Raw genomic sequence first — 16,318 nt, 5'->3', positions numbered from 1 at the left:
TTTCTAACCTAGAAACTGGGGTTGTGTCCACAAACCTACTTCAGAAATACTTCACAAGGTTAAATTATGCTAAAACCACACTGCAGAAAATGTATTATCAAGTATATTTCTCTTGTTTTCTGGTTGAAAATCGAACCATACTTAGAATAATGTAGATTTTTCTTAGGAAGATAAAGTTCTATTAGATTATACTACTTGGTTTTTGAAAATATGCCTTGAATATATAATAATAATACATTATATTTATATAGAACTTTTCAGGGACCCAAAGACGCTGTACAAAAGTGACATAGAACAGAAAACAAACAAAAACAAAAGAAAAACTATGATATGGAAGAAGAAGGTGAGAGAGGTAGGCAGGGGTGATGTTGTTTAGGGGTTTAAATGTCAATAGGAGGTTCTTGTAGTTGATGTGTTGGGTGATAGGAAGCCAGTGTAACTCACAGAGGATAGGGGTGATATGCTGCCGGGACCCCCCCCCCCCCGTTTCAGTTCCAAGGTGTTACGCTGCTATATTATTGAGCTGGGGGATATGAGGAATGCACTACTAACTTTTCTCAGTCTCCTCCAGTTTTAGATTTTAGGAGGAGATGAGGTCCTGGTCCACACCTGCGGAGTACCTGGTTTGGGGGGCCCGTTGCTGTCCCTGTCCTTGTCCACCTGGTCGTACTTCTGACCTAGTCTAAAATCAAATAGACTCTGGATTTAGCCCAGAGAAATGTATTTATTATTCTAATTAGACTCTTAATATCTCACCCGGCACAGCCTCTGAGCCTGGGTCCTCTCTAGGTTTCTTCCTAAAATTCGACCTTCTTAGGGAGTTTTTCCTAGCCACTGAAATTCAACACTACTGTTGTTTGCTCCTTGGGTTTTAAGGCCGGGTGTCTCTGTAAAGCACTTTGTGACAACTGCTTTTGTAAAAAGGGCTTTATAAATAAATGTGATTGACTTGGTGTGAGTCAGTAGTCTGGCTGCAGTGTTCTGAACCATTTGGAGCTCATGGAGATGTAGATTTGATGCCGGTAAGTAGTGAGTTGCAGTAGTCAAGAAGGGAGGTTATGAATGCATGTATTAGGGTTTCAGCAGCAGGACGGGAGAGGGAAGGTCTGAGTTTGGCAATGTTGCGAAGATGGAAGAATTAAGATTTTACAGTCTGCTCAATGTGCTGATCAAAGGAGAGTGTAGAGTCCAGAATGACACCAAGGTTACGTGCGTGGGGGGATGGAGAAACAACGGTGTCATCGATGCTGAGATTGAAAGTGCCAGCTTTGGTGAGGGTGGATTCGGTTCCAATGAGTATGAGTTCTGTTTTGTCACTGTTTAGTTTGAGGAAGTTTTCCTTCATCCATGCTTTTATTGCAGTCAGACAGGATTCAATATGGGTCAAAGGTGGGTTGGTGGGAGACTTCGTGGCAAGGTACACTCACCTAAAGGATTATTAGGAACACCATACTAATTCTGTGTTTGACCCCCTTTCGCCTTCAGAACTGCCTTAATTCTACATGGCATTGATTCAACAAGGTGCTGAAAGCATTCTTTAGAAATGTTGGCCCATATTGATAGGATAGCATCTTGCAGTTGATGGAGATTTGTGGGATGCACATCCAGGGCACGAAGCTCCCGTTCCACCACATCCCAAAGATGCTCTATTGGGTTGAGATCTGGTGACTGTGGGGGCCATTTAAGTACAGTGAACTCATTGTCATGTTCAAGAAACCAATTTGAAATGATTCGAACTTTGTGTCATGGTGCATTATCCTGCTGGAAGTAGCCATCAGAGGATGGGTACATGGTGGTCATAAAGGCATGGACATGGTCAGAAACAATGCTCAGGTAGGCCGTGGCATTTAAACGAAGCCCAATTGGCACTAAGGGGCCTAAAGTGTGCCAAGAAAACACCCCCCACACCATTACACCACCACCACCAGCCTGCACAGTGGTAACAAGGCATGATGGATCCATGTTCTCATTCTGTTTACTCCAAATTCAGACTCTACCATCTGAATGTGTCAACAGAAATCGAGACTCATCAGACCACGCAACATTTTTCCAGTCTTCAACTGTCCAATTTTGGTGAGCTCGTGCAAATTGTAGCCTCTTTTTCCTATTTGTAGTGGAGATGAGTGGTACCCGGTGGGGTCTTCTGCTGTTGTAGCCCATCCGCCTCAAGGTTGTGCGTGTTGTGGCTTCACAAATGCTTTGCTGCATACCTCGGTTGTAATGAGTGGTTATTTCCCTTTTCACACCCTAGAAATGTTTGTGTGTGAAAATCCCAGTAACTGAGCAGATTGTGAAATACTCAGACTGGCCCGTCTGGCACCAACAACCATGCCACGCTCAAAATTGCTTAAATCACCTTTCTTTCCCATTCTGACATTCAGTTTGGAGTTCAGGAGATAGTCTTGACCAGGACCACACCCCTAAATGCATTGAAGCAATTGTCATGTGATTGGTTGATAAGATAATTGCATTAATGACAAATTGAACAGGTGTTCCTAATAATCCTTTAGGTGAGTGTATATTTAGCATAGCTGTGGAAATTAAGGTTGAAGTTGTGGAGGATTTGACCAAGGGGAAGGATGTAGATGATGATGACTAAGGGACCAAGTACTGAGCCCTGGGGGACACCTTGAGTGACTGTGGCTGAGTCGGAGTTTAGACCTTTGAGTGAGATTAAATGGGTTTGGTTAGTGAGATAGGAATTGAGCGAGGAGAGTGTAGTTCCCTCAACACCCAGCCTCTTGAGCCTGGTGAGCAGAATCTGGTGGTTAACGGTGTCAAAGGTGGCACTCAGGTCGAGGAGAATCAGAATGTTGAGGGAACCGGCATCAGCAGAAAGGAGAAGGTCATTGACGACTTTGAGGATTGCAGTTTCTGTGCTATGGATTGGCCGGGAACCAGACTGAAGAGGCTCATATGGATTATTTTTTAGGAGGTAAGTTTGGAGCTTTGAGGCAACAATTCTTTCAAGAGTTTTTGCCAGGGAGGGGAGGTTGGAGATGGGACGGAAATTGTTAAGGATGGTGTTGTCTAGTCCAGGTTTCTTTTGGATGGGGGTGACAGCAGCAGCTTTGTAGCAGGAGGGGACAGTACTGTTGCTGAGGGAGAGGTTGACTATGCTTGTGATGTGTGGACAGAGAGCAGATAAGGAGGCTTTAAGCAGGACTGTGGGAAGTGGATCGAGAGAGCAGGTAGTATTTTTGGATGTCATTATGAGTTTTGTGATGTAAGAGGAATCAACTGAATGAGGAGAGGTGACAGTAGGGGGGGCTGTGGTAGAATTATTAGATAGTGAAAAGTTTGTTGTTGTTATTTTATCTTTAAAAAACTGCAAAGAATAGTTGGCAAGTTTAGTGGAGGGGCTTGAAAGTGAATCATTGCAGGGCTGAAGTAGTTTGCTGACACTAGAGAGTAGAGCTGTTGATTTTGGTTCAGATGCTCAGACAGCTCTCTGATAACTATACAACATTTTATATGACTCTTTTACCAGCCATCCAACCAACCAAAGATATTTAAACTAACGCTTCCTCCATCACTAATCCACCTTTGCGCGAATGCTGATCACACACACAACTGAGGCGTGCAATTCATATTCGGGTTCAAATGGCAATGTTTTTATAACATTAAATAATACATTCAAACATATGTGTCTTAAGTATTTCACGCAACTATTCTTTTTCTATTGAAGTCATCCAAAAGTGATCATAAATATTTTCAGAAGTATCTGTAATCCGATGACAATATTTTTATTGGTAACGTAACGGATAACAGCTACTTTGTAATCAGGTACATGTAACGCATTACTTGTAATCCTTTACTCCCCAACTCTGTGTGTAGGCATGTGGCTCTCAGTGAGATAAGTAGGAGCAAGTCCATGTTATGCTTTATAGGTTAACAATAACAGAGGATGAATAAACATAGGATGAATTCTGCCATAGCCCAGACCTCTCTGAGGTTTTCCAAAAAGGGGTCTTTGTTATCCATCACTCGACTGAGTTCTGCCAACAGCTGTCTCATTATCTTGCAGCAGGTAAATGGTGCTAAGGGAATACAGCACAATGGCCTCTGTGTGATTCACATCCCGGAACACCTCTGCCAAAACGTCACTGATAGGATGGGAGCAAAGAAAGATCTACAGGAGCACCAGGTACCTAACTTAGCTTCTTTCTGAAATAATGTTTCATTGTATTTGTTCTGCAGGAAACTTCATGACTTCCTCATCATTCGGTTTATAAATATATACAACTAAAGGTGATCAGTTTTGAGGGTTTTATTTGTCCCTTATCCAAATTGGAACAAATTTGTGGTTAAGATAAATACTTACCTAGTGGTGGAAGATGGTGTTTGAGAATCCTGCTGTTTGAAATTACAGAGTGGAAAGTGTCTCCCTACTGGTCACCCTAAAAACATGACATTTCACCTGGCATACATCTTAGTGAGCGTGGCTTCCACTTGGTTTGCTGTACAGTCAGACAAACTCGCTGCTCAATGTACGTTCATGTAAATGTTTTACCAGAGGCACTCTGTGGAGAAAGATTGTTACTCAAGTTACTTGAATATCTACAGATATAGCGCATTTTTCCCATCTTTAGCAAATTACATCGATATTCTACCAAAATGTAAAGAAATGTGATAGTTTGGAAGGCTTGACAGTTAACGCCATCAAGATCAACCCAGTCCTTTTCTTTACTGGTGCTAGCAACTATGATAAAAAAAAAAAAGACCTGAATTTGAATGGATGTTTTTTTTTTTATTCTGTCATTCCACAGTCTGTGTTATCCAGTGCTCACTCTTAATGCAACCAACCCGGTCTCATTTAGCTATGGAAATATAAATTAATAAAAACAAAATAATTAACTGGTCTTTGTTTATGGCTCACATCTGTGAAAGGGATCTTGCGGTGACCTGGGTCAATGAGCAAGTAATTGACAGATCATAGAGCTTTCTGATAATCTGTTAAGAGATCTTGGTTTGACCTTAGGATAGGCTTATATCTGTTCTTTGTTCTGTATACAAATAGCCCATCTGTCTTGAAAGGATCATTTACAATGCCCTTGAGTGCTGCTGTCATGTCGAGGGAATCACAGTCCCAGCCGAATGGGATCGTTGTGGTACATATTTTATGTGTGTTTTGGTGGTTTGTCATGTCCTGGTTTGGTCTTTCCTGTTGTGAGTTCAGTTAATCAGTTCTTTCTGTTCACCTGTGTTGAGCCCTCACCTGTTATTGTTATCCTCGTTAGTCTGTGTATTTAGTTCAGTCCTTCTCCCAGTCATGGTCAATCATTGTTATAGTGTGACGTTCCTGTATGTCTCGTGTTTACCTTAGTTGTTTAGCGAATTACGCATCTTTGTATTTCCAGCACACGGCGCTCGGTTTTAGTTGTTGTGTGGAATTAAAACACCTGATTTGATCCTGCGCTAGCCTCCACCTACATTCCTAGACCTTACAGACTTATTGTACATGCACATATACACAAAGGAATGGAAACAATTATATTTAGCTTGTAATAGCTATTTATTTTGATGCAGAGAACAATGCAAGTGTACACATTATTATATTTGATGTACACATTACAAATATTCAAATATTTATTCGAATTTGAAATAAGGAACCATTGCATTTGATAGATTTTGGTATTGAAGTAACTGACACAACGATGAACGAGTGGGGACCCAAATGCGGACACAGAGGCAGAGGAGGGCGGTCCAAGGTATTTATTGAACAACCAGGCAGTGGGCAGGCTCGTAGTGGTGGACAGGCAGGGGTAGTTATCGGACGAACAGATGGTCGAAGGAACAGGAGTGGGCAGGCAGGCTCGTAGTGGTGGACAGGCAGGGTTCGTTATCGGACGATCAGATGGTCGAAGGTACAGGGGAGGGCAGGCAGGCTCGTAGTGGTGGACAGGCAGGGGTCGTTATTGGAAGATCAGATGGTCGAAGGTACAGGAGAGGGCAGGCAGGCTCGTGGTGGAGGACAGGCAGTGTTCGTCGTCGGGCGGTCAGATGGTCGAAGGTACAGGGGAGGGCAGGCAGGCTCGTAGTGGTGGACAGGCAGGGTTCGTTATCGGACGATCAGATGGTCGAAGGTACAGGGGAGGGCAGGCAGGCTCGTAGTGGTGGACAGGCAGGGGTCGTTATTGGAAGATCAGATGGTCGAAGGTACAGGAGAGGGCAGGCAGGCTCGTGGTGGAGGACAGGCAGTGTTCGTCGTCGGGCGGTCAGATGATCGAAGGTACAGGAGAGGGCAGGCAGGCTCGTGGTGGGGGACAGGCAGTGTTCGTCGTCGGGCGGTCAGATGGTCGAAGGTACAGGAGAGGGCAGGCAGGCTCGTGGTGGGGGACAGGCAGTGTTCGTTGTCGGGCGGTCGGATGGTTGAAGGTACAGGAGAGGGCAGGCAGGCTCGTAGTGGTGGACAGGCAGTGTTCGTTGTCGGGCGGTTGGATGGTCGAAGGTACAGGGGAGAGCAGGCAGGCACGTGGTGGGGGACAGGCAGTGTTCGTTGTCGGGCGGTCGGATGGTTGAAGGTACAGGGGAGGGCAGGCAGGCTCGTTGCCCGAAATACAGGCAAGGGTCGTAATCCGGGGAATGGAAGGACAGGTAGACTGGACGATGCACACATAGAACGCTGGAAACGACTGTACAAGACAAGACGATCTGGCAACTGCCGAACAGAGAACAAGGTTTAAATACACTGGGCTAATAGGAACACCTGGTGAGGGGCGGGGACAAGACAACAGGTGAAACACATCAGGGCGTGACAGTTATATAAAAACATGTGTGGAGATTCTGTGAGTTTTAGAGATTGCTACTGGACATAATGTAAATCAAAACCACAGAAAACACAGAAATACTGTGTTTTTCTATGCACAAATTCAACAACATTTTCTTGTTGTATTTAAGATATTTACCTCAATCACACAATCACACACAGGTCTGGTCAATACAGAAATGTTTGGTTGCACTGAGTGTATCCAAAATCTGCCTAATCAGCCATATCTTTTTTTATGTTCAGCAGTAGCAATTTCCTGAAAAACATAGATTAAAACGGATTACTTTTTATTAGTCATTATATCAATAAGCAGTGTTAAGCATCTTAGCACCTGTGAATGAATTTTGTTAACTCCACCCGCACACCCTGGTTTTTCTCAGAGGTATCACCAACTGGCTTTTCCAGTGTAGACCTGCAGCTTTCGCGTCACGTGCCACACATACTTTGATTTCAAACATTGTTAGGCATTTATTATCTTATCTCACCCAATGTGTAAAGAAAACAGTGCCTTCTCAGAAACCGTCACAGTAACAGTTTAAGTAGTGATTGCGGTGGCCCAAAGGATAATTTCCTTTTAGTCTGTTGCAAATGTTTTGCTGTCACACTGATATTGATAGTACCACACTACACATTGACCCAGCCATCAAACAGGAGCAAACATACTGTACCGCAAAAGTTATTGAAGAATTACATACATGCAATGTTTCAGGGGAATGTGATGTTCAGTACAAACGGCAACAGAACGCCGCAAACGTTGAAGTAAACCACATTTGCCCAAGCTTTCCACACCTTATGTCCTTCCCTGTCTACTCTTTAAAGCCCATGTCTTCATCACCTTATGTCCTTCCCTGTCTACTCTTTAAAGCCCATGTCTTCATCACCTTATGTCCTTCCCTGTCCACTCTTTAAAGCCCATGTCTTCATCACCTTATGTCCTTCCCTTTCCACTCTTTAAAGCCCATGTCTTCATCACCTTATGTCCTTCCCTGTCTACTCTTTAAAGCCCATGTCTTCATCACCTTATGTCCTTCCCTGTCTACTCTTTAAAGCCCATGTCTTCTTCATCTTATGTCCTTCCCTGTCTACTCTTTAAAGCCCATGTCTTCATCATCTTATGTCCTTCCCTGTCTACTCTTTAAAGCCCATGTCTTCATCATCTTATGTCCTTCCCTGTCTACTCTTTAAAGCCCATGTCTTCATCACCTTATGTCCTTCCCTGTCTACTCTTTAAAGCCCATGTCTTCATCACCTTATGTCCTTCCCTGTCCACTCTTTAAAGCCCATGTCTTCATCACCTTATGTCCTTCCCTGTCTACTCTTTAAAGCCCACGTCTTCATCATCTTATGTCCTTCCCTGTCTACTCTTTAAAGCCCATGTCTTCATCATCTTATGTCCTTCCCTGTCTACTCTTTAAAGCCCATGTCTTCATCATCTTATGTCCTTCCCTGTCCACTCTTTAAAGCCCATGTCTTCATCACCTTATGTCCTTCCCTGTCTTCATCATCTTATGTCCTTCCCTGTCTACTCTTTAAAGCCCATGTCTTCATCACCTTATGTCCTTCCCTGTCTACTCTTTAAAGCCCATGTCTTCATCACCTTATGTCCTTCCCTGTCTACTCTTTAAAGCCCACGTCTTCATCATCTTATGGACCAACCCCGCTTTTTTTCTCATTGCATTTAATTTATAAAACATTCATTAATTTGTTTTAGCTAACTACATAGTCTACAAGAGGCTCTTGATGTAACGTTTCTTAGGTAGGAAGCAGAGGCAAGTGCAATCAACAATAATTTAATGGAAAATAGTCCAAAACAAAGACTCGTCAAGCTTAGAAACAGCACATGAAACAATAATCCACAAACAGTCCTTGAACAACACTGGCTAAATACCATACTAACAAGGCAACTGGAAACACCTGTTCACAGTGCTCTGGTGCTGATAGCACAGAGATAGGTAGAGGACTTGTAGCTTGACTATAACACAGGACAGGACTGAATGTAATAAGAGCAATAACAACAAAACATAACTAGTACTCCGGGGAGGATGAACGGTAGACAGAGGGGATGGCAGGGGTGGTCGTTACACTTGACATACTGGGACGTTTGCTTTTTGCATAGAAGAATACTAGGATAAATATAACATGAGTTAATTGTAAAAGATCTATGATTACATAATTCAGTGTATATTTGTACATCCTCGATTTGTCCGTGGAGGATCAAGGATCAAGTTTGTAATTTAGCTAATGATGAGCACTGTGGGTTAAATACAGGTATGCCATCCAATGCTTCTCTTGACTCTTTTGTATGTACTATATTTATGTACAGCCTCTATGTTGCATCAGATCAAGATATCATGTTTATAGCTAAATAGAACACTTGACCGATATATGGGTTATTTGCAGAGGTGTAAAAATAATAAAGTTAAAGCTCTTGTCAGTGTTCACCAGGTGACAGAAATGCCCTAGTTTAGACCTAAATGACCATGTAAAGGGAGATCATTCTCAACCAGTAACATTAATCAATATTTTTTCACTCTTCCTTTTTATTTCAATTATCAATTAAGGTAATTTTAACTGAGCCAAGTACTTTTACTGGGTACTTTTTACACTTCTGGTTATTGGGTTCATTTATAAAGGGGATTGATTTTGTCATGACCCATCATTTAAAACCCCAAAGCATTTTATCAAATGTATATTTTTTTTTTCAAAAGCATGAATACTTGTCTCCGTCACCAAAACTGTATTCCCACAATTTATACTACAAAACTTTATAGATAAAAGAAAGGTGTTATATACCCTGTCATTTTTCTTTTGATTGCATTCTGAGAATAAGCAATCATTTGAATTATTTAATTAAAAGTACGTTTACGGAACTATGTCAGAAGCATAGAAGAGCGAAATTCAATTACTTTCATTGACTAAAATATAGACCTATTTTTAGGCTATTTCTCAATTAAACAGTTAACTGAAATTATGTTTACATAGGTAGAAATGTATACACCACTTTTAAAACAATATGTTTGTACTGTTATATGAGTCTACATATTCAGATGTTAATAACATTGTAGCCTAAAGATCATGTGTACAACTGAGATCAGTGGCTTCCTTGCCAAATGATCCACCGAAACGTGATTCTGTGAGATTGATTTCAATCACCTGACTGGATTTCAATGACGCATTTCTTTGGCAACAATAAATAGAGCGAGCAGAGACATTTTCAGTTCACAACACAGGGAAGCTGCATAAACAAGTTTCTTGCTTCAACAGTGATTGAACGGAGCTCTTCTGCCTTCCTCCCGTTGTTCCAATTAATCGCTAATCGCAAAATAGTCAAAGAAACTCTGTACCATTCTCTCAAAATGGAGTCTCAGATCCGCCAGAACTACCACCGTGACTGTGAAGCAGCCATCAACCGGATGATCAGCTTGGAGCTGTTTGCTTCCTACACCTACACATCAATGGTAAGAATATTGTAGTAAGTTACTAAAAGGACAATTATGCTCTGTTTCCTGATATTGTGTATTGTAAGGCCCATGTCTTAATGTCCCACTTTTTTTCTGTCTCATTAAAATGACCTGCAGAAATCTTTATCCTAAGACCGATATGAACTCCTTGATCGGTTAATTGCTTGTTGGTGGGTGACCATGGATCACATTGCTGCTCTCCTCAGGGGCCGTGTTGCCATGGTTGCCGCCAGTGTGAAACAGAATGCTGAATCATGTTTAGCATCATTTTCAAATGACACTGTTCTGTCCACCCAGGCTTTCTATTTCTCCCGTGACGACGTGGCTCTGCCTGGCTTCGCTCACTTCTTCAAGGAGAACAGCGATGAGGAGCGTGAGCACGCTGACAAACTGCTCTCCTTCCAGAACAAGAGAGGTGGGCGCATTTTCCTGCAGGACATCAAGGTGAGCAGCTGGTGTTGAAACATTTGAGAACATTATAGACTTGAAATACAAGAAGCTTAAACAGTTTTGTCTCTAACATGTATGCCCACTCCATCTGGAAATTTAATTTTTTCATCTAACTTATTTCAGCCCTACAGAAAGTAGTGACAGAACCCCATTATATCAGTGGTACCAACCTCCCAGCCATCCAAGACATTTATCTAAAGAAATGCCTGCCAGAGCATTGTCAAGACAGCACAACCAAGCCACGTGATGTTCAGACAGGAGTCTGTATCAGGGCATGCGATTGGATACCAACAGACTTGCAAGCTATTTGACTCCTCAACATTTGAACTGACCATATACAAACAAACACATACACTGATCAGCCATAACATTATGACCACTGACAGGTGAAGTGAATAACACTAATAATCTCGTTATGGCACCTGTCAGTGGGTGGAATATATTAGACAACAAGTGAACATTCTGTCCTCAAAGTTGATGTGTTAGAAGCAGAAAAAGTGGGCAAGCGTAATGATCTGAGCAACTATGACAAGGGCCAAATTGTGATGGCTAGACGACTGGGTCAGAGCATCTCCATAACTGCAGCCCTTGTGGGGTATTCCAGTCTACAGTGGTCAGTACCTATCAAAAGTGGTCCAAGGAAGGAAAAGCGGTGAACCGGCGAGAGGGTCATGGGCGGCCAAGGCTCATTGATGCACGTAAGGAGCAAACGCTGGCCCGTGTGGTCCGATCCAACAGACGAGCTACTGTAGCTCAAATTGCTGGAAAGGTTAATGCTGGTACTGATAGAAAGGTGTCAAAACACAGTAAATCGCAATTTGTTGCGTGTGGGGCTGCGTAACCCAGTCAGGGTTCCCATGCTGACCCCTGTCCACTGCCGTAAGTGCCTACAATGGGCACGTGAGAATCAGAACTGGACCACAGAGCATTGGAAGAAGATGGCCTGGTCTGATGAATCACATTTTATTTAACAAAAATGTTCAGGAATCATTTGAGGAACACAACAGCAAGTTCAAGGTGTTGACTTGGCCTCCAAATTACCCAGATCTCTATTCAATTGAGCTTTGGTGGGATGTGCTGGACAAACTGGTTCGATCCATGGAAGACTCACCTCGCAACTTACAGGACATAAAGGATCTGCTGCTAACGTGCCAGATACCACAGCACACCTTCAGAGGTCTAGTGGAGTCCATGCCCTGATGGGTCAGGGCTGTTTTGGTGGCAAAAGTGGGACCTACACAATATAACTGCTGCTACTATATCCTTTTTATGCTTTTTATTAATGCTTACTCTGTTACTATTTACGAAACGCTGATATTGTAGCATGTATCTGGTCCACATCACGTCTACGTGGATTTGTTTGCTAGGAACTGAACACATAATTTTTGGCATTGGAGGCGCAATGAAAGAGATATAAACTGCCAACTTCAGTTGTGCTGGTGCATTTTATTTTATCCCCCAACTTGCTACACTAACCCTCCTGTGTCTTCTATGTCATATATAGAAGCCTGATCGTAATGAGTGGGGCAGTGGGCTGGAGGCCATGCAGTGTGCTCTGCAGTTGGAGAAGACTGTAAACCAGGCCCTGCTGGACCTGCACAAGATTGCGGCAGACAAGGTCGACCCCCATGTAAGTAATGTCCTCCACCCCATGGTCAGGCCGGTACCACCTACACTGGAATATGAACTAGAAACCATTGAGGATGACAAAAAGTTTAAAAACCAATTTCCAATGGGGTCCTCCTAAATACATTGAAAATAGGAACCGAACTGCATTCAAGACACACAGAAGACAGCCTTCTAGGCATACTTGGGTTATACACATGACCAAATAAACAGAATAAACAAGCAGGATGAAATGTCAGTCATATTCAATCATTATTTTTTTTTACTCTTTTGCACCTCTTCTGAAGAGCAGGGAATATATATTGATTGCAGTGGCCCTGTCTGAATATTATCATTTTTTTGTCAAACAAGTCAACCTGCCATCAATCCTACAACTTTGCGATATATCAGATACATCAAAAAGTAAAGGTTACAATCACTCTCATTTAACATGACCGATATTTGCCTCTTCAGCTCTGTGACTTCCTGGAGACTCACTACCTTGGTGAGCAGGTAGAGGCCATTAAGAAGCTGGGCGACTACATCACCAACCTCACCAAGATGGATGCAGCCAACAACAAGATGGCGGAGTACCTGTTTGACAAGCATACCCTGGGGAGCCAGAGCTAAATAACGTCAATGCCCCCAGGGTCCTGTCTGCAGCTGCTTCACTGATCTTTCCTGCTGACTTTTCATCTATAAAAACAGAAGTGTGTTGATTAACAGTTGCAAAGCAGTGAAGAACAGCTAAAATGTTGACACCTTTGGTTTGAAAACACCACATTAGATTCAGGAGGGATTTTATCTGTAAAAAAAAATTACTGACATTTTTGGGGTAGTAGATGTATAAGTCGATTCAAGCACTTTTCTCTTTGATCCCAACATACTAACTGATACAACAGGTCTAACTGATACATTTCTTTAATAAAAAATTCTGAGCTGGATTCACTGTTGGCCTTTTTATGTTAATGCAAATGTTAATTACAATGAGACAAATGTCCTCTAATAAGTTGGCATTCTTTATTTTTGTTGTAGACATATTAAATACTGAAAAAACTGTAGGCCTACTACAGTGAATGAGGATCATAAGAGGGAAATGTAGAAAGGATATTGATAAGGGATATCTTTGCTTATTACCCTAGCAATGTCTCCTTCACCATATCTTGTAATGGTAAAAGCTTCAACAACAATCATTGATAAAGGTAACCAAATGTAAGAAATCATACAAAACAATTTAATTTTGCTCTGGAAAGATGGGTTACATGTGGATTTGTTTGGATGCAATGACAAACACCATGTTTAGCAAAAAAGGAAACACTGTCTTTGAAAAGAAGAAACTTACACCAACTGTAATGTATGGAGGAAGTAGCATTATGGTTTGGGGCTGCTTTGCGGTCTCGAGACCTGGCCAACTTGCCATTATTGAATCAACTATTAATCCTGTCAGACAGCTGAAGCTGAACCTAAGTTTATGGAATGGCAGAGTCAAAGCCCAGATCTCATTCATTTTGAAATGCTGTTGGCTGACTTGAAGTTAATCAACCATGCAAGAAAGTCCTCAAGCATGACACGGTTGAAGCAGTACTGTAAGGAATATGGGGTAAAAATATTGCAACAAAATAAGAAACTAATAAACAGTTTGGGTGCCTACATGAAGAAACAACTAAATAACTTAATGTAGCTGTTTCTTTAGGGGAAACATCACCTATTGAAGCCAGTGGTGTGCTTATTTTTTCAAAAATATAAAAACAAAAATCTGTTAACGGTAGGTTACCTTAATCCGTCAATGGCGAAGAAGAACATATCCAAATGTCCACATGTTTGAAATTAAGAAAAAAGAAAACGGGTACAGTACACTTAATTTTTCAAATTACTGTAAATATATATGTTGTCCAAATTATCAGGAAACATTTAACACAATGTTATGCCCTTGTTTTACTTTAAGGGGCAATACCTTTAACATCAAGTAACATTCAGGGTATGTGCAAATGTACTTGATGAATAAAGGAAATTATGTTTATTGTTTTCCCTTTCTTCCAGCATCCATAGTGCATCGTGTATTTTCCACACTCCAAAGTCTCCTTCTCTTTCCACCATTGTCATTAGCATGCCTGTAACGCAGAATTCTGAGTCATAATGAAAAAGCAGAAATCTTAACAGGGCAAAACCTGAGACCATTAGCATGAGATATACTGAATATACATTGGCTATATAGAAAGTCATCAAGCCCTTTCAAAATGTTCACATTTTGTTGCCTTACTGCCAGAAATTAAAACAAATTAAAACTGTAATCGACAATATCAAAATGAAAAAAACGAATTCTTAAAACTCGTATGTAGAGTTTTTAATTATAGTAAAATATCATATTTGAAAAAAAATTTTTTTTTACTTTTGCCCACTGACAAAGAAATTATCAGTCTATAATTTTAATGGTAGGTTTATTTGAACAGTGAGAGACAGAATAACAACAAAAAAATCCAGAAAAATGCATGTAAACATTTTTATAAATTGATTTGCATTTTAATGAGTGAAATAAGTATTCAACCCCACTGCAAAACATGACTTAGTACTTTTTGGCAATCACAGAGGTCAGACGTTTCTTGTAGTTGGCCACCAGGTTTGCACACATCTCAGGAGGGTTTCAGCTGCAGGATTTCAGTCTTTCACGGCAAAATGTGTTACCACTTGTTTTTCTTGGTGACTATGGTACCAGCTGCCTTGAGACCATTGACAAGATCCTCCTGTGTAGTTCTGGGCTGATTCCTCACCGTTCTCATGATCATTGCAACTCCACAAGGTGAGATCTTGCATGGAGCCCCAGATTGAGGGAGATTGACAGTTCTTTTTTGTTTCTTCCATTCGCGAATAATCGCACCAACTGTTGTCACTTTCTCACCAAGCTGCTTGGCGATGGTTTTGTAGCCCGTTCCAGCCATGTGTAGGTCTACAATCTTGTCCCTGACATCCTTGGACAGCTCTTTGGTCTTGGCCATGGAGGAGAGTTTGGATTGCTTTTGTGGACAGGTGTTGTTTATACAGGTAACCAGCTGAGATTAGGAGCACTCCCTTTAAGAGTGTGCTCCTAATCTCAGCTCGTTACCTGTATAAAAGACACCTGGGAGCCAGAAATCTTACTGATTGAAAGGGGATCAAATACATATTTCACTCATTAAAATGCAAATTAATTTAGAAAATGTTTGACATGGGTTTTCCTGGATTTCTTTGTTGTTATTCTGTTGAATTACTGACAGTCTCTTTGAATATGACTCGACTAACTTTGCACATCTACAATATGTGAAATATTTGCCCATTCTGTAAGGTAACAAAAGGTGAACATTTTGAAATGGGCTGGTAACATTCTGTACCGTAGAAGGACTTTTCCTGACTAAACAGTGCTAACATGACAAGATAACTGATTTGGAGGACAAAACCTGCCACAATTAGAAATAAATAAATAAATGTCTCAATAAATACATTTATATAAAAAATGAACCAGGCAAGCCTAGTTAAGCCAGGCCATGATCGGAAGGGATGAATATTGTTCTCCCTGGCTGGTTTCAATACGTGGTTTTCTAAGTGGCAGACTGTGTCTTTAACTATTATACTATTTAAACAACAGGAATGCAACTCAGCCATTACATTTTTGCTGAAATAATATGGACAACAGAATGTTTATTAACAGAACTAAAGTATAATCTTGTACAAACATTATTGTAGATGGCTAGCTAAAGGCTATACATTACATTACAGTACCTATAACAAAAACAATGACTCCAATCACTCCATGGCTGTTTTATTTCTTTAGAAAACAATACAAATATAATTGTATCACATAATACAATTTTTTTTTTAAATATATGAGATTCATGGTATTACAGAGTGGATGTATATTGTTGTGTGATGGCTGAAAAGAACTGAGTGGATGAATATTTCTGAGAGACAAAAATTGGAACGTCTGAGAGGGGAATCAAACCAGGGTCAAAATATTGAAAGTCAAAGCATTGGCAGAATCTCAAATAACATATGACAAAAC

The 16,318-nt window shown here is 41.2% G+C and overlaps 1 protein-coding gene across 1 annotated transcript; it reads left to right on the top strand.

Moving 5' to 3' along the window:
• The first annotated feature begins 10,011 nt into the window (after positions 1-10,011).
• Positions 10,012-13,229, top strand: LOC105031444 (ferritin, middle subunit-like). The gene is made up of 4 exons (XM_010905872.4): positions 10,012-10,227; positions 10,528-10,674; positions 12,185-12,310; positions 12,760-13,229. The coding sequence occupies exons 1-4, from the start codon at positions 10,126-10,128 to the stop codon at positions 12,913-12,915; spliced, it is 531 nt and encodes a 176-aa protein (XP_010904174.2). The 5' UTR covers positions 10,012-10,125; the 3' UTR covers positions 12,916-13,229.
• Positions 13,230-16,318: the final 3,089 nt, after the last annotated feature.

The sequence above is a fragment of the Esox lucius genome, chromosome 11, assembly GCF_011004845.1.
Source record: "Esox lucius isolate fEsoLuc1 chromosome 11, fEsoLuc1.pri, whole genome shotgun sequence".
Classification (NCBI taxonomy): Eukaryota; Metazoa; Chordata; class Actinopteri; order Esociformes; family Esocidae; genus Esox; species Esox lucius.
The sequence above is the reverse complement of the archived record's forward strand: the minus strand, read 5'-3'. Positions and strand labels throughout refer to the sequence as shown.